At 44.4% G+C, this 23,671-nt stretch overlaps 1 protein-coding gene across 1 annotated transcript in view; it reads right to left on the bottom strand.

The window, feature by feature from the left end:
- Positions 1 to 23,141, bottom strand: part of BRIP1 (BRCA1 interacting protein C-terminal helicase 1) — a 124,470-nt gene extending 101,329 nt beyond the window's left edge. The window contains exons 1-6 of the mRNA XM_032214863.1: positions 23,075 to 23,141; positions 18,299 to 18,419; positions 16,471 to 16,582; positions 14,781 to 14,969; positions 13,258 to 13,391; positions 10,941 to 11,066 (exon numbers count right to left, since the gene is read on the bottom strand). Of these exons, the coding sequence (XP_032070754.1) occupies positions 10,941 to 11,066; positions 13,258 to 13,391; positions 14,781 to 14,969; positions 16,471 to 16,582; positions 18,299 to 18,391 (654 nt within the window). The 5' untranslated portion in view covers positions 18,392 to 18,419; positions 23,075 to 23,141. The remainder of the gene's footprint in view (positions 1 to 10,940; positions 11,067 to 13,257; positions 13,392 to 14,780; positions 14,970 to 16,470; positions 16,583 to 18,298; positions 18,420 to 23,074) is intronic.
- Between the last annotated feature and the right edge of the window lie 530 nt (positions 23,142 to 23,671).

Raw genomic sequence — 23,671 nt, 5'->3', positions numbered from 1 at the left:
TTTTCTTTTTTATATATTACTTTTATTTTTTAATCTATATGTATACAAGATATTTTAGATAGAAGGTAGTGCCAGGTGTGGGCCCTGGGAAGCCGGGAGGATTAGGGATGGGGATTGTGGGGGGTGGGGTGGGGGGGTTAACATAGTCTTAATAAGAACAAGAATGTATTTATATACGGTGGTTCCTTTTTTTATTATTATTATTATTATTATCTTTTTTTTCCTTGGTTCATTTTACTTTTATTAGATCAAACAACACTCGAATAAAGGCATACACCAAGGAGGGAGGTAGAGGGAAGGAAGAGGGAGGAGTAAGGAAGGAGTAAGGGGAATGTAAGGAAGGGGAATGTAAGGAGGGTGTAAGGGGAGAAGGAAGGTTTGAGGGGAAAGGGAAGTAGGAGGGGAGTGTTAGAGGGAGAAAGGAAAGTTGGAGGGGGTAGATGGGGTGTATGGAGGATGCAAGGGTTAGGTGGGGTTGTGAATGATGAGTTGTGTTTCCTTCTTATTTGTTCGTTTTATTCCTTTTTTCTTTTTTTTTCTTCTTTTCTTATAGTAAATACCCTGTGTATAAATGATTGCAAATGGAATGTGAAAATTGAAAATTGAATAAAATATTTTTATACACAAAAATGGAAGGACATTCCGATTCCCACCATGGACGGATGGCTACAGTATTTGATGGAGTTGGCAGAGATGGCAATAGCAATAGCAGTAGACTTATATACCGCTTCATAGGGCTTTCAGCCCTCTCTAAGCGGTTTACAGAGAGTCAGCATATTGCCCCCAACAATCCGGGTCCTCATTTTACCCACCTCGGAAGGATGGAAGGCTGAGTCAACCCTGAGCCGGTGAGATTTGAACCGCTGAACTGCTGATCTAGCAGTAGCCTGCAGTGCTGCATTTAACCACTGCGCCACCTTGGCACCTTGGCTCAGATGGCAAAATTGACTGTTTGGATTAAAGAAAAGAATATAAGTTTGTGGGGTTTTTTTTGTCTGTGGAAACCACTTCTGGACTTTGTGCTTGAGGTAGGGAAAAAAAATGAAACTTTGATTTTGGGTTGACTGATTAAAGTGATTTGTTGTTATAGAAATGGCTAGTTTATATTGTTTTGGAAAAGTAAAAAGTTGAGGTTCGATGTGAATGCTTTGCTGCAACAGAGAGTCTAAAGCCAATATGTTTTCTTTTTTCTTTTCTTCCTCCTCCCCTCCTCACTTTTCTTTCCCTTTTTGGAAAAGGGACCCAGATTGTTGGGGGCAAGAGGCTGACTCTCTAAACCGCTTAGAGAGGGCTGTAAAGCACTGTGAAGTGGTATATAAGTCTAAGTGCTATTGCTATTTTCCTTCCCATCGTGTCCTATTATTTGCTTTTATATTTTTGTATTTTACCATATTAAAAAATGTTTAAAATTGGGGGGGGGGGGGTTTAAAACTACATTTGGCTGCTTGAAAGCAGAAATAGTCGGTTGCTGCCGGTGGCCACTATTATTAGTTTTTCTAATGAACGGTTTATAATTCATGAGCCTGTTCAATGAGATAAAATATGGTGTCTATATATACAAATCTTCACACTGTGGTTTACCACCACCGCCTATATATGTTCTAACTTGCCTTAGCAATCATGGGCTTGTTTTACAATTTTTCAGGAAACTGAGCAGGTTAATGATTTGATTTTTTTTAAAAGGGATTTGCATCTGAAAACCAACAGCACCCCCTGCTGGCATCTCAAAATTATTTGAAATGAATTTGCAAAACTTGACAGATTTCAGCTTTTATAGGCAAATCCCCTTCTGCAAGAGACAAACAGCTTCATAAATAGCACAGTTGAGCTTTTTATAGCCATCAAGATATAAAGCCTAAGTTTGCAATGAACTGAACATTGCAAACTTAGAAACAAGTTTGCAAAACAAGAAAAAATTCAACTACCCAACAATAATGGGTAGTCCTCGACATACGGCCACAACTGAACCCGGAATTTCCATTCCTGAGCGAGGCAGCTGTTTAGTGAGATTTGCCCCATTTTACAACCTTTCTTGCCACCGTTGTTAAACGAATCGCGGCAATTGTTTAGCTAAGTCGCACAGTTGTTAAGGGAATCCAGCTCCCCCCTTGATTTGGGGGATCCAAAGGTGCAGTGACCCCGGGTCACTGCAACAGTCATAAATATGAAGAAGTTGCCAAGCTTTGATCACGTGACCACGGAGAATGCTGCAATGGAGATAAATGTGAAAACATGTCATAAGCAGGAGTGGGATTCAGCCAGCTCATACCGGTTCGAGCAAACCGGATGTTAATTTTGCATCCGATTCGCCGAACTGGTTATTGCAAGGATCGGCTGGCCCCGCCCACCCAGGAGTCTCCACGCGGCCCGTTCATCATGCCAGGTAAGTGCAGGGCTCATGTGGAGGCTCCCGGAGGGTGAAAAAATGGGCTTCCCGGAAGTCTGGAAACGGGCCTGTTTCTGGCCTCCGGAGCTCAGGGGAGGCTGTTTTCGTCCTCCCGGACGCTCAAGGAAAGTCTCCGGAGCCCAGGGGAAGGGCAAAAATGCGCCCTCCCTGCCATGGTGCAGGAGGCTGAGTAGGCAATGCCCACCAGGGCCATGCCCACCCAGCAACTGGGCAGAGAACCGGTTGCTAACATTTTCCAATCCCATCCCAGGTCATAGGTCACTTTTTTTCACTGCCCTTGCAATGTCAATTGGTCACTAAACAATTGGTTATAAGTTGAGGAGTACCTATTTGTCAGGGCAGCCTCCCTCAATAACCAAGAAAGAAAACACTCAACTCCATTTTGCAGAATTAAGAGTACTTTTACTGGTTATGAGTAGAAAGCAGCTAAGCAAAGCAAGATCTGAGGCAAAAGCGCGCGTAATCATAGATATCATTATGTGACCCAACCCCCTCCCCCTGCTAACCCCATCCCATAGTCCAATCCGCACAACCCTCAGGTGTCATGTGGGTTTCGTCTTCAAAAAGCATCTGGTATGCTGGACAGTTGGCCTTGGCGGCAAATCCACTATCTGCAGCATGCGCAGTAGATGGTGAGAACAAAACTCCCTTTTTACAATCACTCCTGTACTGAAAACTTCCCCTCCCAAATACCATGCCTCCCCCTCCCCGTTTCAATGGCAGCTGAAAGCAAGTAGCGAAGCAGAGGCCGACACCTACAGGGCGGGGCATAACCTTTTCCTAGGGGGTCACAGCAACACTTGTAATAACAACACAAATAATTCATACACCATTCGAAAGCCCATCAAAAACTGAGTTTATTGACACGATTTAATAGTCAGTATGACCACCATTAGCCCTTCGAACAGCATTCAAACGAGGTAGATAAGAACACAACAAATCTTCAAACAGTTCCGTTCGATTTTCCAGATTTTCAACACAGTTTCCAAATTCATTCTCAAAGTTTCAACCGAATATCGATTTTGACCTTGCTCCTGAATCATCAGAGCTTCCACTTCATCCTTAATTATGGCCCCAATGTTCTCTGCCGGATTGAGATCTGGCGAATTTCCCGGCCAGACGTCATTGCCCCAAAATTCGACATTGTTGTTGCTCCAGCATCGCGAGCCTCTCGAAAGGCAATGCATTTTATTCTGTCAATGATCCTTTGTTCTTCCGAATCGAATTTTCCAGCCATTCTTAAAGCAAATTTAACATTTAATAGCTCATTCAATTCAGTTTTTTATGGGCTTTAAAATGAGGTGTCGCGGAAGTTGTAAACTGCTGTCGATCTTGCTGTGACCCCCTAGGAAAAGGTTATGCCCCGCCCTGTATATTTCTTATGGCAAAAGCGGAACAACTTGCCACCAGAAGTTGTGAAAGCTCCATCACTGGAGGTTTTCAAGAAGGGGTTGGACAGCCGTTTGTCTGAAATGGTATAGGGTCTCCTGCCTGAGCAGGGGGTTGGACTAGAAGACCTCCGAGGTCCCCTCCAACTCTCTGTTAGTCTATTCTATTCTAGAAATTAAAGCCTCTATAGAAAAGAAGAGGGAAGCACCAACTGACAATCATCCACCCACATTTTTGGCAGGCTGTTCTGGATCCCAATCAATACGTCTACTCCAGGCTAAACAAACCAGATTCACACTAGTTAGAGTGTCATATATTATTAAAAGTTTATGCAGTGGTTTCACAGGGCCAGATTTTTATGCTGACAGGTTTTCAGTGATGTGGGAAGAAAAAGCAATGCAAATTATTACCTTGGCAGACAACTCTTCCCATTTAATGGAGGCTCAAAATGACTCCGTCCTTATTGAAGCATTTACTTAAAGGAACAGCTCTAGAACCCGTTTTTTTTTCTTTTTAAAGCTTAGAATATGAAATACAACAATACAAAAGAAAAGGGGAGGAATAGAAGGGAGGAAAAAGGGAAGGGGAAACGGGGAAAAGAAAGAAAAGGCTTTGACTTCTGACTCCCGTTGGGGCAGTAGAATACGATAAAAGCATCAAAGCGCTTTTTTTTTTTTACTTTTACATAATAATACAAACTAGTGATTTAACTACAAACCTATCTAAGGTCAAGGTTTTATTTCCCCCCACCCCTACTTTGAGCACAAAGTTCAGAAGTGGTTTCCAAGTAGAAACAAAAGTAATTGTGGATTTTTTTCTTTGATCAAAGCTGCCAATTTAGCCACCTCTGCTACTGTATTTTTCGGAGTATAAGACACACCTTTTTCCCTCAAAAAAGAGGCTGAAAATCTGGGTGCGTCTTATACACTGAATACAGCATTTTTTACCTCCCGAAATCCCGCCCACTTCACCAAAATGGCTGTGCAGAGCCTTTAGGAGGCATTCAGAGAGCTTCTGGGGGCTGGGAAGGACAGAAATGACAGAAATGTTCGTTTTTGCCCCCTAGCCCCCAGGAGCATTCTATAAGCTCCTAAAGGCTATGCATGCCATTTTTTCACAAAAAATGGGCCCGTTTTAGCGAAAAACAGGCTGTTTTTTACTCATTTTGACCCCACCCCACCCGAGCACTCTACAAAGCCTCATAAAGGCTATTCGTGCCCTTTAAAAAAAAAAAACAGACCCGTTTTGCAAAAAACAGGCTGATTTGGGGAGATCTGCAGAGTGCAAAAACTTTTTTAAAAAATTTGCCTCTTCAAAACCTTGGTGCATCTTATACTCTGAAAAATACGGTAATTCCATCCACTTTTGCAGCCATTTGTCTATTGTGGAAATCAAATTGCGCTTCCATTTTTGTGCATAAAGTAATAGCAACAGCCAGGGGTGAAATCCACTTCCATTTGCTACCCATTTGGTAGCAATGTAAGCGCGCATGCGCAGAGCGTCAAAATGACATCCGGATGGATGGGGATCCGAACCGGTACCATTTCACCCCTGGCAACAGCCCTTAAGGCTTACATACCACTTCACAGTGCTTTTACAGCCTTCTCTAAGCGGCTCATAGAGTCAGCAAAATGCCCCCAACAATCTGGGTCCTCATTTTACCGACCTCAGAAGGATGGAAGGCTGAGCCAACCTTGCACAAGATTCATAACTGTGACCATTGTAGCATCCTGAGGTCACGTTATCTCCTCTTGTGACCTTCTGACCAGCAAAGTCAATGGGGAAGCTGGATTCGCTTAACAACTGGACTCGCTTAACAACCATGTTGCTAACTTAACAGCTGCAGGGATTCCCTTAAGTACTATGACCAGAAGGGTCATAAAATGGGGCACAACACCAACTTAACAACTTGTCTCGCTCAGCAACAAAAAAAATGGGCTGAATTGTGGTTGTAAGTCGAGGACTGCCTGTACAGGCACCTAAAACCAGTGTTTTGGCAATAGAGCATCTTCTTGTCACCGTTACCTGCCATGGCGCCAAACACAGAAAATTTTCCCTACCATAAAAAGATCAGAGAAGCAGCGGGATCAACAAAGCATTGTCTATGTGGGGTGTGCCTGTTCTGAGCTACGCAAAGATCTTGAAAGGGTCCATATCAGCAGAGATATCGCAGCAAGACCAAGAGAGAGCCAAGGAGATTTGGGGGTGCAATTTACTTCTGATTAGGGATCATCCGGTCAAGACAAGTTAGAGACACACAAACTCCATGGACTGTTTCTGTTGTCTCCCCTCTGGGATGAGGTTTCAACGTATCTATATCAGGACGCCTAGATTCTGGACAGCATTGTTCCCTAGGGCTGGGATGGCGAACCTATGGCACGCGTGCCACAGGTGGCTCGTGGAGCCATTGGTCAGAGCATGCGAGGCGTTGCCCTGTCAGCTGGCCACTGTGCATGCGCGCGCTGGCCAGCTGAGTTCAGCCTTTTTTAAAGCCATTTTTCGCCCTCTCCAGGCTCCAGAGGCTTTATAGGAGCCTGGGAGGGGGTGAAAAGAGCCTCCCACTCCCTGAAGCCTCCGGAGCGCAAAAAACCGGCCCTATGGGCAAACCGGAAATTCGGGGGCGGACTTCCGGTTTGCTCGTGGGGCCGGTTTAAGCCCTCCGGAGGCTCCAGGGACTAAAAACGGCCCTACTTACAGTTTGCTCATAAGGTCCTTTTTAGTCCTCCGGAGGCTTCAGGGAAACCTCCTGAAGGTCGCTGAAGCCTCTGGAGAGCCTCCGGGGAGGCCGGGGCTGTTTCCGCCCTGCCCAGACTCCTATAAAGCCTCTGGAGTCTGGGGAGGGCGAAAAAAGCATGCAAAAAATGGGGGGAGCGCCTCTCGTGCCCGCATGCACACTGGGCGGATGTCGCACGTTGCATTATGCCTGTGCACGACCCCCTTGCGCTCCCCCCACTTATGGCATGCGAGCCAAAAAAGGTTCGCCATTGCTGCCTTAGGGCGTCTGTCTTGTAAACTCGCAAGATTCGTTTTTCTCACTAGATACAGTAGATGCGTAGATCCGAACTAAATTGTGATGTTTCTCTCTGTCCCATATGTGTATGTCTGTGGGCATATGCATAATGGTTGTCTTTTGAGAGCTGAATACAATGAAATTTCATTTTAATGTATGCTGATTAGCGTACATTTATAGACCTCTCCCAGCCTGGACATAAATTGTTTCAACTTCTGCCCTCAAAACGATGCTATAGGGCACTGCACACCAGAACAACTAGACACAAGGACAGTTTTTTCCCCGAACGCCATCACTCTGCTAAACAACTAATTCCCTCAACATTGTCAAACCATTCACTAAGGCTGCACTACTATTAGTCTTCTCCTCGTTCCTATCATCCATCCCCTCCCACTTATGACTGCAGGACTTTGTGGCTTGTATCCTTACGATTTATATTGATTTTGATTGTTTCCTGATTGCTTATTTGTACCCGATGACTAGTCAAGCTATTCTCCAAGACACCTGAGGGCAGAACAAGAAGCAATGGGTGGAAACTAATCAAGGAGAGAAGCAACTTAGACCTGAGGAGAAATTTCCTGACAGTGAGAACAATTCATCAATGGAACAGAAGTTGCCTCCAGAAGTTGTGAATGCCCCAACACTGGAAGTCTTTAAGAAGATCTTGGATAGCCATTTGTCTGGAATGGTATAGGGCTTCCTGCCTAGACAGGGGGTTGGACTAGAAGACCTCCAAGGTCCCTTCCAACTCTGCTATTGTATTATTGTATTGTAAAACACCCAAGCTCAGAGAACACCCAGACCCCCTGTTTTCATGATTCTGATACCAAAAAGCCTCAAATAAATAATAAAATTGGGGGGGGGGGGGAGGAGATGCTGAAATCCACTCCTTGCTTCAGAAGGGTGACCTAAAGTTATAGGGATGGATGAGGGACCACAGGGCTGAAAACTGAACCCTGGCAAGACGGAATGGCTCTGGGGTTGACGGCTCTGTGGTCCATGGAGAGTTCAACCCATGTAGTTCAAAATCATCCATCTCGGAGGGGGTCCCAAGTAACTGGCTGGGGGCGGGAATAAAATGTTGCCAACTCTTAGATCTCCCAATAGATGAATTTGACCACCATCCCAAAGGCCCAAGTCCTTAGGAGACACAATGTGAGGAACACGATGGGGAAGACGGCTTCTGATGCCACAACAAAACCCCAGAAAGATTTAAGATGGAGTGATTCAGTAGGTCTGGGGGTCGCCAAATTGCTGGAAAAGGTTTACTAGGGATTAACAGATTTCTTTGTGCAGGCAAAAAGTCCTTTTTTGGGGTTAATCTCCAAGGATTAACAGTTGAGTTTAGAAGCTTCATCAAAAGCAAGAACATTAAACAGCAAAGGCAATGAATGTTTTTTAAAAAAACATTTGGGTCCGAATGAGCTACTTTGGGCTTCCAATCCTTGACCTTGGTGACCTCTGGGAGTCTTGATTCTCTTGAATTACACACTTTTTGCTCCCATGGCTGGAATGTGTGTATGTGTGTGTGTGTGTTTGTAATGACTTTGTGGCTGATCTCCAGACTGTTAATGTTTTTGGGTGCTTTGTTCCTTGGTGGACTGGATTTCTACTGCTTCTCTAATACAACTTGTATCTAAAATTGGCCAGGCGTTTTCTGCCAGCCTGAACGGCCTTGGGTCAGGGATGGCTAACCTTTTCGTCATGGCGTGCCGAAAGCGTGCGCGGATGCGTGAACCAGCCTGCACCCATAATGCAATGCATGTACCGCCCCCTTCCCGCATGCATGCACACACATGCGCCCTCCCTGCCCATTTTTGGCTTCCAGGTTGGTGCAGGAGGCCTTCCAGACCTAAAATGGGGCACCGGGGGGTGGGGCACATGTGCGGCCCCTCCACACCCCGTTTTGGCTTCCAGGTTGATGGGAGGCCTCCTGCACCAACCTGGAAGCCAAAATGGAGTGTGGTGTGGCTGCACGAGGCCGCAAAATGCAATGTGAGCACCCTAGCACATGCACCCCTCACCGGGTATGTGCGCGTGCACCCCCTCCCGCGCATGCGCAGCAGAGACCTAAAGACCAACTGGCTGGCAGGAGGCACGTCTGCATGTCACCAGTGGCACATGTGACAAAGGTTCGCCATCACGACCTTACGTGGATAAAAAAAAAAGTTTTTCAAACTTGGCAACTATAAGACATGTGGACTTCAACTCCCAGAATTCCCCAGGCAGTTTTGCTGGGAGTTGGAAGTCCAAGAAAGTCCGGTTGCCTTCTGAAAAATCACCTTGGCCTGGATGACTGAGAATCTCTAAAAAGCAAAGGTAAAGGTTAGTCATTTCTGACTCTACAGGCGGTGCTCAGCTCTGTTTCTAAGCCGAAGAGCCAGCGCTCTCATCTATCAGAAGGTCGGCAGTTCAGCGGTTTGAATCCCTAGCGCCACGTCACAGACTGAGCTCCCGTTCCTTGTCCCGGCTTCTGCCAACCAAGCAGTTTGAAAGCACGCAAAAAATAGCAATAGCAATAGCAGTTAGACTTATATACCGCTTCATAGGGCTTTCAGCCCTCTCTAAGCGGTTTACAGAGTCAGCATATCGCCCCCACAGTCTGGCTCCTCATTTCACCCACCTCGGAAGGATGGAAGGCTGAGTCAACCTTGAGCCGGTGAGATTAGAACCGCTGAACTGCAGATAACAGTCAGCTGAAGTGGCCTGCAGTACTGCACCCTAACCACTGCGCCACCTCGGCTCCAAGTAGAAAAATAGGGACCACCTTTGGTAGGAAAGTAACAGCGTTCCGTGCGCCTTTGGCATTGAGTCATGCCGGCCACATGACCACGGAGACGTCTTCGGACAGCACTGGCTCTTCGGCTTTGAAACGGAGATGAGCATCGCCCCCTAGAGTCGGGAACGACTAACACTTATGCGCGAGGGGAACCTTTCCCTTTCCCTTACAACCTTTCTTGCCACAGTTATTAAGCGAATCACTGTAGTTGTTAAGTTAGTAACACGGTTGTTAAGTGAATCGGGCTTCCCCACTGGCTTTACTTGGGGGAAGGTCCAAAGGGGTAATCCATGACCCTGGAACCCTGCGACCGTCATAAATATGAACCGGTTGCCAAGCATCTCAATTTTGAGTAGGTTGACCCTGGGGATGCTGCAACAGACATAAATGTGAAAAGTCACCTCTTTCAGGGTTGTTGTAGCTGCGAACGATCACTAAACAAACTGTTGTAAACAAAGACTACCTGCCGGAGCACATCTATTACTATCGTAAGGATCTAAAACAAGCCACCTGATTTTATGATCTATTTTTGCAACCGCCGTTAAATGAATGCTACGGCCATTAAGCAAAGCTCTTGTTCTCTATGAGGCGTTTTTGCCAAAAACCAGAAGTGTTTTGGATTAGCAAGATGGATAGCATATAAGTTTAATAAGTAAAAAAATAAAAATGTCTCTGAGAGAGGTGGGCAGTTAAGGGATCTACATATATATAAATGGTACCCTCTCCCTCCCTCCCTCCCTCCCTCCCTCCCTTTCTCTCTCTCTCCCTCCCTCCCTTCCTTCCCCCCCACCTCTCTCTGTGTGCCAGAATAACTCTGGAACACTTCAAGCAATTTCAACCAAGCTGATGACTTACTCCCTGGAAACAGATACTGTGGGGGTAAGACACCCCCTAGGAAGAGGGGAGTGTTCTGTTAAGATACAGCCTGTTGTGCCTTAAAATGGCTTCTACTGTACAGCGCACTAAAGTTGCCATGGTAACGGCTTCACAGTACTCCACAAGGGGGCTCCCTCTGGTAAGGGGGAAAAATCCAACATTAGAAATTACGTTTGGTCCGGACATTTTACCCCTATAAATAAATACCCGAGCAACGAAATATAAACAAACAACACCTAAAACGCAGCCATTTGATGAGGGAGTGGCCATTGTAACTTTAGAACTGCAAATTTTTTTTTGGGGGGGGGGGGTGTCCGCCATAACTCCAATGGTCATAAGTCAATGACTACCTGAAACCAGATACGGAGGCAAGAAAATCCAAGCACCTTTTCACAAACCTGAACTCTTTACCCCTTCCAAACCGATGCAATTTGTCTTTAATTTATTTAAAAAAAATATCCTAGTATTACCGCACTTACTGTTTTAAGTGAGGGAGGATCTGCTTTTCCGAGAGTCACTCTCAATTCCCCATTTTTCCGCTGTTCATGAACTTCCAAAGCATCCACTAGCTGGGTTCCTATAGTCAGCCGGTGTCGTTTTCTCGCCTATAAGCCATGCAAACATGCTTTTCAATTCGGGAGTCTAAGAAAGCCAAGGTTTTCCCCCCCCCCTCCCCAAACAGCAACAGCACTTAGACTTATAGACTGCTTCATACAGCCCCTCTCTAAGCGGTTTACAGAATCAGCGTCTTGCCCCGCAACATAAAATGGGTTTGAGGTTTTTTTTGGTAATAGAAACAAGCCATTAAAAAAGAGAAACAGCCACAGAGGGTTGGGAAAATTGAAGAGATGAAATTGTTGTTCTTGTTATTATTAGTAGTAGTACAAGGTGCTACCAGCCAACCTCATAAGGGCTCCTTTTCCAGGGTTACAGGAGAAGACAGTCAACGGTTTTGAAGGCGGAAGAGGGCTCTACGCCCCAATGGCAGATCAAGCGGCAGAACCATCTTCTAGGAGAAGGGAAGCTCTGATTACAAACCTCCACTGCCTTGTGGCTATATCCACTAATGGAAAAGGCTTCAGGAGTCAACCTCCAGGCAAAATCCGGAGCCGGAGTCCCGGAAGCAGTTAGTGACTGTGTACAACCACGTTCTGGTAACTCCTGCAATGCAGCTGGAACCAGTCGTATCGGCTCTGCCGTTCAATCGGACTATTTCAGCGATGTGGAGAGGGGGAATCTGCTGCTTGGCTAACAGTCTATCCTCCATATTAATCCACCCAGGCCTCGTGCTCTGGAAAGGATACTCCAGCTTTGATCTCTTTCCAGAGCACAATACCATCATCTTTTGAGACTGAAGAATGCCAATGAACAATGAGGAGTAGTAGTAGTAATAATATATGGTGTTTTTATAGTAGCCAGGAGACCACAATGCAATTGCTGAGTAGTAGTTTGGCTTTTAAGGTCAGCCAGCTCAGTTTGGGTCTACAACAACTCACCACAGCCAATTCACCCAAGAGTTACCCTAATATCGAAGAAATAGTGGGAAAGGATAATTAAAGGATGCCAAAGGAGGGACAAAATATAATGGGAAGGGCAAAAATTAAAGCCATTTTTTTTCCAAAATTATTTTAAGTAATTAAATTGAATGGTTGAATTGTCTCACGACGACTTGGCCATAGAGAGTGGGCTGCGAGTTGTCCCATTCCGGCCATGTACCAGGGAATGCCTGTGTGCTTCCCAAGGTGTACCAAAGAGGGTGAGCTGGCTTTGCACCAGGAAAGAAAGGCAAGCAGCTCTTCCTGCAGTGCCACCCAAGGCCCCTTCCCTTCCCAGAAACCACCTTGCCAACAGGCATCACTAATGGAAAGGTTCAGAGCAGGCAGGAATCCGACAGCCTGCACAGAGCACCACCTTGTCACCCCACCGAAGTGGTACCTATTTATCTACTCCAGGGGTGCTAAATTCAAGCCATGCGGGGCAGATCCAACCCGTAGGGTGCTTAGATCTGGTCTGCGGGGCTGCCCTGGAAACCGTCTCGGCATGTGGCCCTCCTGGGCTCCGTTTTCGTTGCCAGAGGGCTGCAGGAGGTCATCACAGCCAAAAACGGAGCCTGGGAGCCTGGGAGGGCCGTGTGAGGGCTGCAGGACATCGAGCTGGCTACACCCACCCAGGCCACATCTACTCAACCCCCCCCACCCCGCCACCCGGAGGTCAAACACAACCCTGATGCAGCCCTCAATGAAATCAAGTTTGACACCTCTGATCTACTCGCAGAGAACATGCTTCTAAACTGTTCGGTGGACAGAGGTTGAGGCGAGTGACAGGAGCTCACCCTGTGCTAGGACTCGAACCGCTGGAGCAGAGACCGTCTTCAGCATCATTAAGCCACTGAGCCTCAAGAGATGAGGTCACTGCAAAAAGCCACCACTGGGAAAAAAAGGTCTCTTTTGCGCCAAGTAGCACATCGCAGGCCATGCCATGGAAAGATCTTCCCCGAAGAGGAAAATGTGTTGAAAAGCTGGCACAAATGGGACATGTTCTTCACCACCATGTGCTTCAGAGTTGTTTAGGATTTATAACCAGTATTTGTAATGCATGGGTGTAAGTCGAGGATACTGCAGCTGTCATAAATATGAGACAGTTGCTAAGCGACGGAATTTTGATTACGTGACCAGGGGGACACTGCAATCATGTGAAAAAAGGCCAGAGGTCACTTGTTTCAGGGCCGTTATAACTTCAAACGGTCACTAAACAAACGGTTGTAAGATGAGGATTGCCTGTATATATGTTACTCACCTGCTGCTCCGTTTCGAGTGAACGAATCCTCTTTCTTTCCACTTTAAAATCACTGTCGCTGTCATCGTCTTCATAGAATGAGGCTTGCTGTTTGGCAGACAGCTTTGAAGCCAATGTAATTGGTGAGACGCTTTCTGCAATAACAAATACATCAAAGGGAGTCTGGGGAAGCTTCCAATTCAACAGAAAAACAAGGGACATGGTGGCTCAGGGGCTAAGATGCTGAGTTTATTGATTAGAAGGTCGGCAGTTTGGCGGTTTGAATCCCTAGTGCTGCATAACAGAGTGAGCTCCCGTTACTTGTCCCAGCTTCTGCCAACCTAGCAGTTTGAAAGCACGTAAAAAATGCAATTTATGTTTTGTTTGTCTATGTCTGTCTAAAAATAAAAACTTTATAAATAAAATGCAAGTAGGGACCACCTTTGGTGGGAAGGTAACAGCGTTCCGTGCGCTGTAGGCATTGAGTCATGCCGGCCACATGACGTCTTCGGATAGCGCTGGCTCTTCGGCACTGAAACAGAGATGAGCACCACCCCCTAGAGTCAGGAACGGCTAGCACATATGTGCGAGGGGAACCTATACCTTATTCAACAGAAAAATGTAACCCAGCAGACAAGAAGGAAATACACAGGTAGTCCTCCTTGACTTAGAACAATTCACTTAATGACCATTCAAAGTTAGAACAGCACTGAAAAAAGTGACTTGTGATCATTTTTCACACTTGTGACCATTGTAGCATCCCCATGGTTGTGTGATTTCCATTTGGATGCTTGACATCTGACCCACATTTATAACGACTGCAGTGTCTTGGGATCACCCGGTCCCCTTTTGCAACCTTCTGACAGGCATAGTCAATGGGGAAGCCAGATTCACTTAACAATCATGTTACTAATTTAATACTTTAACAGTATAATGGGGTATAATGGGGCAAAGTTCACTTAACTAATTTCTCACTTAGCAACATACATTTTGGGCTCAATTGTGGTCATAAGTTGAGGACTACCTGTAAAAATGAAAAACATGTGGAGAACGTGTTGCGACTCTAGAAAGAGTGCAGAGAAGAGCAACAATGATTATTAGGGGACTGGGAGCTAAAACATACGAAGAATGGTGGCAGGAACTGGGTATGTCTAGTTTAATGAAAAGAAGGACCAGGGGAGACATGATAGCAGTCTTCCAATATCTCAGGGGCTGCCACAGAGAGGAGAGTGTCAAGCTATTTTCCAAAGCAACTGAAGGCCAGACAAGGAATAATGGATGGAAACTGGTCAAGGAGAGATTCAACCTAGAACTAAGGAGAAAATTCCTGAGAGTTAGAACAATTAATCAGTGGAATGATTTGCCTCCAGAAGTTGTGGATGCTCCATCACAGGAGGTTTTTAAGAAGGGACTAGACAGTCACTTGTCTGAAATGGTAAAGTGTCTCCTGCTTGAAGTAGAAGACCTCCAAGGTCCCTTCCATCTCTGTTATTCTGGTATAAAGGAGGGCTGTGTCTTTAAAAGCCCCTTAGATAAGATGGTACCTTTGTGGGTTGAGCTACTTCCACCGCCTGGTGAGGTCTCTGTTGCATAGCTGGGGAAGAAAGAAGATGTGGTTTGACAGTCTCCTTCTGCATCCCGACCGGACAATTTAGCGTGGCATGGGCATCGGCAGAGTTTCAAAATCTCGGTCTTCTTGGATTCTTTTGAGCACAAGTCATCCAGTGGTTTTTCTAAACAGCAGGCAAGATTTTTTTTAAAAAAATGTAATAATTCTTGAATTACAACCATTCATTTAGTGACTGTTACATTAGTATTAGTGAAAGTTACAGTAGTATTGAAAAAAGTGACTTGAGACCATTGCAGCAGTCCCAGGATTATGTGATCAAAATTTGGAAGCATGTACCATATTTTTCAGAATATAAGACGCACCAAAATTTTGAAGAGGCAAATTAAAAAAAAAAAAGTTTTTGCACTCTGCAGGCCTCCCAAAAACAGGCCCATTTCCTCCCCCACAAAAGCTCCTAAAGGATGACCATTTTGGTGAAGGAGGGGGCGGGGTTCCGGGACGCCAAAATGTTGTATTCAGTGTATAGGACACACCCAGATTTTCAGCCTCTTTTTTGAGGGAAAAAGATGTATCTTACACTCTGAAAAATACAGTATTTACGACAGTTGTAACATACCAAGGTCAACTGATCACCATTTGTAACCTTCCCAGCTGACTTCTGACAAACGAAATCAATGGGGGAAAGCCAGATTCACTCAACAACCATGATTCACTTAACAACTGCAGTGATTTGCTTAATAACCATGGCAAAAAAGGACATAAAATCAGGCACAACCTGAAAGTGTCTCTTCTCTCCCCCCACCATTTAACCAATTTATAACATCCCTTGCCTTTTTAAAATTTTATACGTATATTATTATTAGGCTTTTAATATTTTATGGTACACTACCCGTAGAATCCCTCTGTGAGAGATGGGTGGTTCTTAAATATGATAGATAGATAGATAGATAGATAGATAGATAGATAGATAGATAGATAGATAGATAGATAGATAGATAGACAGACAGACAGACAGACAGACAGTCAGTCACCTAAGATAGATAGATAGATAGACAGACAGACAGTCACATAAGATAGATAGATAGATAGATAGATAGATAGATAGATAGATAGATAAGATAAATAGATAGACAGACAGATTCGTTGTTGTTGTTAGTTACGAAGTCGTGTCCAACTCCATGGACAACACGACCCCACGGACAACGTTCCTCCAGGCCTTCCTGTCCTCTACCATCTCTGGAGTACATTTAAGCTCATGCCAATTGCTTTGGTGACTCCATCCAGCCACCTCCTTCTCTGCCATCCCCTTCTTCTTCTTTTGCCCTCCATCTTTCCCAGAATGAGGCTCTTCTACAATGAATCCTTCCTTCTCATTAGGTGTCCAAAGCATTTGAGTCTCATTTTCAGGATTTTGCCTTCTAAAGAGCAGTCAGGGTTGATCTCCACTAGGACTGGTTGGTTAGTTAGTTAGTTAGTTAGTTAGTTAGTTAGTTAGTTAGAGATAGATAGATAGAGATAGACAGACAGATATGGATGGATGGATGGATAATGGATACATATGAATAGACAGATATGAATGTATTTCTATAGGTAGACAACATTAGCAGGAAGAATGAAGCCAAAAGGAGTCTTGAAGGGCTAAGGAGGCCCACCCAAGGCCTCACCGTAGAGCGATTGCTGCCAGGCCAGCGCAGAGCAGAGCAGGGCCAAGCTTTTTCCACTTCCAGTGGGACTCTCCAGCAGGCAGTGTTGCTTGGAGCTCAGCCCCTTCACAATCTGCAAAGAAGGAAATGAATTTTGCCAGCACGGAAAACAAGCTGCTGCCTGAAGCAATATATGAATCAATATTGGTTATTTGCTTTTATTAAGAATTGCTTATATTACTATATGATTGTTACTGATTAAACCAATATTTGCTATTTGCTTCTGAAATGATATGCTGCTAGCAAAAAACGGCCTGTTTTTCACTCATTTCTGCCCTCCCCAGCCCCAGGAACACTCTGCAAGGCTCCTAAAGGCTATGCCGGGTCATTTTTGCAAAGGGGAAGGGGTTCGGGAGGCCAAAAATGCTGTATTCAGTGTATAAGACGCACCCAGATTTTCAGCCTCTTTTTTTGAGGGAAAAAGGTGCCTCTTATACTCCGAAAAACACGGTAATACTCTGAGCTCTTACAGGGGGTGGTGATTCCTTACTTGCATTTGTTTGTATGTTTTGGATATAGTTTTGTCACCCAGCTTTTGCTATGGCCATAAATAAAAGCTGATATTTTTTGCAAGCCTCGTGTCGAGTCTCCACTCTTTTTGGCATTTCAGTGGCTCAGGGAAATTGCTGGAGCCTTTTCTTTTCTTCTGCAAGATGGCAATTAAGAACACCTGAAGATCTGATTTACCTGTTGCTTTGAAACTGTTTCCCTAATTTGATTCATAGCAGAACCAAATTTGAAAAATAATGTAGTAGACGGCTGTCTATTTTAAAACATGGGATTTCGACAGCAAATGCAATTTCTATTCCGTGTGAAAGGTTGGATCCTGACTCTCCAATGCTGTATTAAAAACTTTCCCAATCCTGACTTAAATGGTCTGCAGAGTCCCAGGGTTATGTACTCATTATTTATGACCTTCCCAGCCAATAAAGTAATGTGGGACGCCGGATTTACTGAACAACCATTCAATCCACTTAACAACTGCAGTGATTCACTTAACCAACGGGGCAAGAAATTGGGGCTAATCATTTTCCCTATGATTTAAAAGTTTTGAATTTAATCCTCTTTCTTTCTTTCTTTCTTTCTTTCTTTCTTTCTTTCTTTCTTTCTTTCTTTTCTTTTCTTTTCTTTTCTTTTCTTTTTGAAAAACAAACACCAAGCAAAGCTTTTAAAAGCCAGAAAAAGATTTCAGAAGCGGGAGAAAAATCCTTGTTTTCCAACTATAAAGTGATGTTTCTCAATCTTGGCAATTTTCAGAAGAGTGGACTTCAACTCCCAGAATTCCCCATCCAGCATGCTGACTGGCTGCATGCACTTAACAATTCTGGGAGTTGAACCGAGAAACACGGTTGTAGAGGCTTAAGCGTAACCTTACAATCATCATCCTCTTTTAACGACCTCATAATCCCTTGCGGGGTGGTGTCTGGGCAACTGAATGAAACTTGAGTGTTTACTGGCTTGATGCCCTTCCTGTCACCAATGCGGAATTTTTTCTTCCTCCCCTTTTCATCATCATCTCCTTTTAATGACCCCATAATCCCTTTCGGAGTGGAGTCTGGGCAACTGAATGGAGCTAGCAGAGTGTTTACTGGCCGGATGCCCTTTTTGTCACCAGGATGGAGTTTTGTTCAGCAGATATATTCTCATTGTGCCCAGAGAGAGAAATATCTGCCTCTACCTAGGATTGAACTCCCGATTGTGAGACGAGAGCTCCATCTCTAGGCCACCGCATCACTCTGAAGCATAACCTTACAATGACTGCTATAAAATCATTGCTTTTCAGACTTACTGCATTCATCATAGCAAGTTGTGATGGATACGCCTTGCACGGGAAGAGAATTTTTACACCACCGATGGTGTATTCTGATCTTCGTAATGCCATAATTGCATTGGCTTATCAGGACATCCACCTTCAAGAAACAAGAAGCAATGTTTTAAATTATAAACTGTTGAGATCCGATCCTGCCTCAAGCACGAAAGCTAGTTGGTTGACTTCGGCCAATCACTAGGAACCCGTGAGTTCTAGTCCTGACATAACTGGGTGACATTGGGCCAGTTACTCTCTCTCTCAGTCCAACTCATCTCCCAGGTTTGTTGTAAAGATAGCAGGAGGAGGAAGACGTATTGGATAAGTTCACCACCTTCAGTTATCTGTAAAAATAATAAAGGTGCTATACAAAGAAATCTAAAAAGAAAAGTCTTCAAAGAAAAAACCAGGAAGTCCAATTGCCTCCTGAAAAAAGCATCTTTGGGATAACCGTGACCTGAATGACCAAGAATCATTACAGACTTTTAGCTATGCAATTTGGGATGAACACCCTCTGAATGGTGTGGGAGTATAAACGGATTTCCAGAAAAATTGCAGACAACAGGAACCATTAGCACTATTCAGGGGATCCTGAGGACACAGACAAATCTCTAAGCGACCTCAACAACTTTCTAAAAGGATGCAAATGACTAGCTGTCTGCAAGGAATATAAATCCTTCCATTTCCCCACCCCAGAGCTGAAGAAGCTTCTTGGATGAGAAGTGAAATGTCTTCAAAAGAAAAAAACAAGAACGTCCAGTTGCCTCCTTGAAAAACACTTTTGGGACAACCGTGACCTGGATGATGGAGAATCTCTACAGACTTTTAAACAAATCTAAAATAAAAAGTTTCACCTGAGAATTCAAAAATCCCTAATAGAAGGCTAGATCAAACTTTAAAAAAAGAAAACTGTACTATTACTTAATAAATGTAATAAACATGTTTCAATGATAGGTTAGACCCACATTTCTGCATGATTTAAATCAACGTCAAAAAAGCCTGTGGATGCTGATATGCATTGCTAAAAGGGACCTCAAGAACAGACTGCCAAGAGGCATAAAGGCATTCATATTTGAAATTCTCTCTGGTTTTAGTTTAGGCATTGAACTCAGAAAGAAGTAGCAATAGGTAAGATGAATGCTGAACCCCTTAAGAACTAGTTCGAGTTGACCCATCAAAAAAAAAACAACTGCCAAGCAAAGCCAAAATATTAGCAACCGACTCAAAACAATCCCACATGGAAAACAAAACCTACTCAGGCCCATAACAAGCTGAGTGGAACTATGCCAGGATAGAGAGACAAGTGTTCCATACAGTGTACATTTCTAGTTCCAAATTTGCAAGTGGCACATTTGTGGAATCTGTCATGTTTTTGGATGGGCTAAGGCTATTGTGAAGTTCCCAAAGATGACCTAATTAATTTACGAGCCTCGAGACAAAGTTCAAAAGAAATCCATTCATTTATTAGGATCAACATTTTGGCATGTTCTTCTGCGGAGCCGAAACTGATTCCCGCTTAATTGCATTTGAACTTTACCTCTGAATCCCCTCCCTTCTGTCTGTGTCATAAATCACATCCACCAACAAGGTGCTGCAGCAGGCTATAAACAGGAGCATTTCACACGCCAGTTGTAGGAATATGAGATCTGACTCTGGCCAAAGGTATGCATGGAATTCTCCTCCTTTTTCTATGTCAATGTTAGTAGTCATGGAAACGCTTTACAAGTTGACAGCTATATTTTTGTTTGTCCAGACTGTTCATTTTGTTATTTTTACTTGTTCTATTTTTATTTATTCAATTTTTATAGGCTACCGATCTCAGAAAACGACTCTGGGTGGCGACCAATCTTAACGTCGAGGGCAGCGGTTCTGTCAGAGTATATTCATGAACTGGAATAGGGCATAGCAACAAGGTCAGCCAATGGGAGCTGAAACGCTTTGGAGCCTGGGCGTAGCTTAGCTCTGTTGCTCTGAGTCTGTACTAAATCTACATACTGGTCTGCTGCTGGAACTGAAACTGGAAATCATTCTCTCCTTTGCCTGTATTTGCTTGTATCTACCACATTGGAAGAACCAGCCATTGGTATTGTATATGACTTATGTGTTATTATGCATATAAAGAGAAGTTAATGAATCCTGCTGCATCAGTTACCTGTGTGTGCTTTCTGAATTTCATTTCTGCAACAAACTCTGACAGGTTCCCAACCAGCAATCTGTGGACTGGCAGCATGTCAGCAACTGAGTCGCGCAAACAAGCGAAGCCCCATCTGCGACATGCAGGCAGCATGCAAAGCACATCCTCTCCAGTCCACAGAAAAACTTCTCTCCATGGAATCGGTCCGTGGTGCCCCAAAAGGTTGGGGGGCACTGGTCTATTGGAGATTCTCAGTCACCCAAGTCATGGCTGTCTCAAAGGTGCTTTTTTAAAAGGCAACTGGACAAAAGTCAAATTGTCTTTTGGAAAAGCACCTGTGGGACGACCAATCTTAAGTTTTAATTGTTTCGATTGTCTATTTGATATCTTGTAAGGTGCCCAGGGTGTTTGGCATAGTTATTGATATTGTTGGTCGCACTCAGCCAGACATTTAAGACTGCATTTGGCTTTTAAATTCACCCATAGCATCCTTCCCAAGGAATCGGGATAGGCAAATGATGTTGCTGGATGGCATTTAAAGATATCATCGCAGGATGTCAGCTATTCCGAGAAAAGCTGCCTTTTGCAATTGACTGGTGGTGAATTTGTCAATGCCGATAGTGTTCCAGTGGAGTTCCAGATGTTTTGAGATTGCATCCGAGGCACCTATTACTATTGTTACTACCTTTGCTTTCTTTTGCCACAGTCATTCTATTTCTATTTGTGGGTCTTTGTAGTTTATCTTCTCTAGTTCTTTCTCTTCCGCTATCTCTAGGTACTGCCACATCCACTATCTAACATTTTTGTCTTTGTCTTTTAGCGACAATTGTTAAGTAGTGGTATATGGCAGACACCTGTTTGTTTGTGTTCTAAAGTCCCAGTCTTCATTTTCTGTTTTTTTTCCTCCATTTATGATCCCACCAGTTTTTGCAAATGGTATTTCTGGCAGTTCTTCCAGTGCAGTTGTTGCTACTTTGACATACCACTGCCTGTAGTCAGTCTACGCAGTCTCTTATTGTGGTTTTGTTGCACTTTCAGCCACATGTGTAGATGGGATTTGGCTTTTTATATTCACCTTTTATTAATAGGCAGATGTGGATGTTTGAGGGCATGAAAAGTATGATCACTACTAGTATTACACTAAAAAAAATCATATATAAAATGAATTGGCTTAAGTCGAGGTCTACCTATACATGCTGGTTGCCAAGCATCCAAATTTGGATCATAGGACTCTGCATATAGTGTCTTAGTTGTCTATAAGTGTGAGGACTGATTGAAAGTCACTTTTTTCAATGCTGTTATAATTTCAAAAGATTACTAAACGAATGATTGTAAATCGAGGACTTTTGTTGTTGTTAGTTGCAAAGTTGTGTCTGACCCATCGTGATCCTGTGGACAACGTTTCTCCAGGCCTTCCTATCTTCTACCCTTCTCTGGAGTCCATTTAAGCTCATGCTGACTGCTTCGGTGACTCCATCCAGCCCCCTCATTCTCTGTCGTCCCCTTCTTCTTCTTTTGTCCTCCATCGTTCCCAGCATGAGGCTCTTCTCCAGGGAGTCTTTCTTCCTTCTCATTAGGTGGCCAAAGTCTTGGAGTTTCCTCTTCAGGATCTGGCCTTCTAAAGAGCAGTCAGGGTGGATCTCCTCTAGGACTGAACGGTTGGATGGCCTTGCAGTCCAAGGGACTCAATGCAGGAGTCTTCTTCTCCAGCACCAGAGTTCAAAGGCCTCCATTCTTTGGCGCTCAGCCTTCCTTATGGTCCAACTTTCACAGCCATCAATTGCAACTGGGGAAACCACAGCCTTGACTAGACACACTTTTGTTAGCAGGGGGATGTCTCTGCTTTTTAGTATGCTGTTTAGCTTTGCCATCGCTTTCCTCCCCAGGAGCAAGCCTCTTTTAATTTCTTGGCTGCAGTCCCCCATCTGTCATTACCTCCATTTTTTCCCCATCGATTTGCCAGGAATCGAGAGGGCCAGATGCCATGATCTTAGTTTTCTTAATGTTGAGTTTCAAGCCAACTTTTGCACTCTCCTTCTTCACCCGCATCAGGAGGCTCTTTAGTTCCTCTTCACACACAAACACACTGACTTGTGTGTGTGTGTGTGTGTGTGTGTGTGTGTATGTGTGTGTGTATGTATGTTTGTATGTTTGTATGTGTGTATGTGTATATATGAATATTATTGAACTGACAGTGGAAAATCAAAATTAAATAATTAATGGAGGTTAGGCTGCCCAAATTTTAGGATTTTTAAAAAAAGGAATTGATGAACCAGAAAAAGCAAACTTTACTTGAGGGATGATGGTTTCTTTCCAACACCCCTCCTCCACATGAAAATTAAGACTTTTGACTCACTAAACGCTGGAGGGGGCATTTTATTCCCTCCCCTCCCCCATGCCTCACTTTTCGATCCTTCCAAAAAAATCACTTTATGGCGGATAAACTGAAAGGCGCAAAAACGAGCGTGGTTTAAAACAATTCCCCCCCCCAAAAAATTTGGAATGGAAGAGTCGAAAAGCGCTGTACTCCCCACCCACCCCCGCCTTCCACCGGGTTTTTGGACTCGTCTAACGCGGAGGAGCCAATGCGCACCCCCCCATTCTTAGCGCGCGCAGAGAGTTACCTCACGATTCCAAGCGCTTCTTCGCTCGCTTTCTCAGACTTCGATCCTTCCTTCCCGCCTCGGCTGCGACCGCCCCCTTCCGGTTTTTCTGCCAATCGGTGGCTAGCTGGAAGCGCCAACGAGAGAAGGCCCGGTAGCGCGGCTTCCGGTGTCCTTCGGTTGCCTAGATACCTCGCGGCCTAGTTCTCCCGGACTTCATTTCGGAAGCTACCTAGTCCTATAGGGGCGGCGTGAGTTCCGCCGGCTGCTTCCAAAATTTGAGGAATTCACATTTATTTGGCTGCGAGGAAAACCCCCGATGAAGGAAAAAGGCCTTTCGAATTGGTAGAGGCCTTAGTGCCTTGGCACTGGCTCTATGACAAGGATCTCCAACCTTGCTAACTTTAAGATTTGTGAACTTCAACTCCCAGAATTCTTCAGCCAGCTTTGCTGGCTGAGGAATTCTGGGAATTGAAGTGCACAAAGTCTTAAAGTTGCCAAGGTTGGAGATCAGATCCCTGCGCTATGGCGCCTCATGATCTTTTGAGCTCACAAGATAGGCAGTGGATTATGGAAAGAGTTAAAAGATTGATGACAGCGTTTCACAACTTCCAATAA

Source organism: Thamnophis elegans, chromosome 4 (genome assembly GCF_009769535.1).
Source record: "Thamnophis elegans isolate rThaEle1 chromosome 4, rThaEle1.pri, whole genome shotgun sequence".
NCBI classification, from domain to species: Eukaryota; Metazoa; Chordata; class Lepidosauria; order Squamata; family Colubridae; genus Thamnophis; species Thamnophis elegans.
This window is presented reverse-complemented; position numbering and strand designations above follow the sequence as displayed.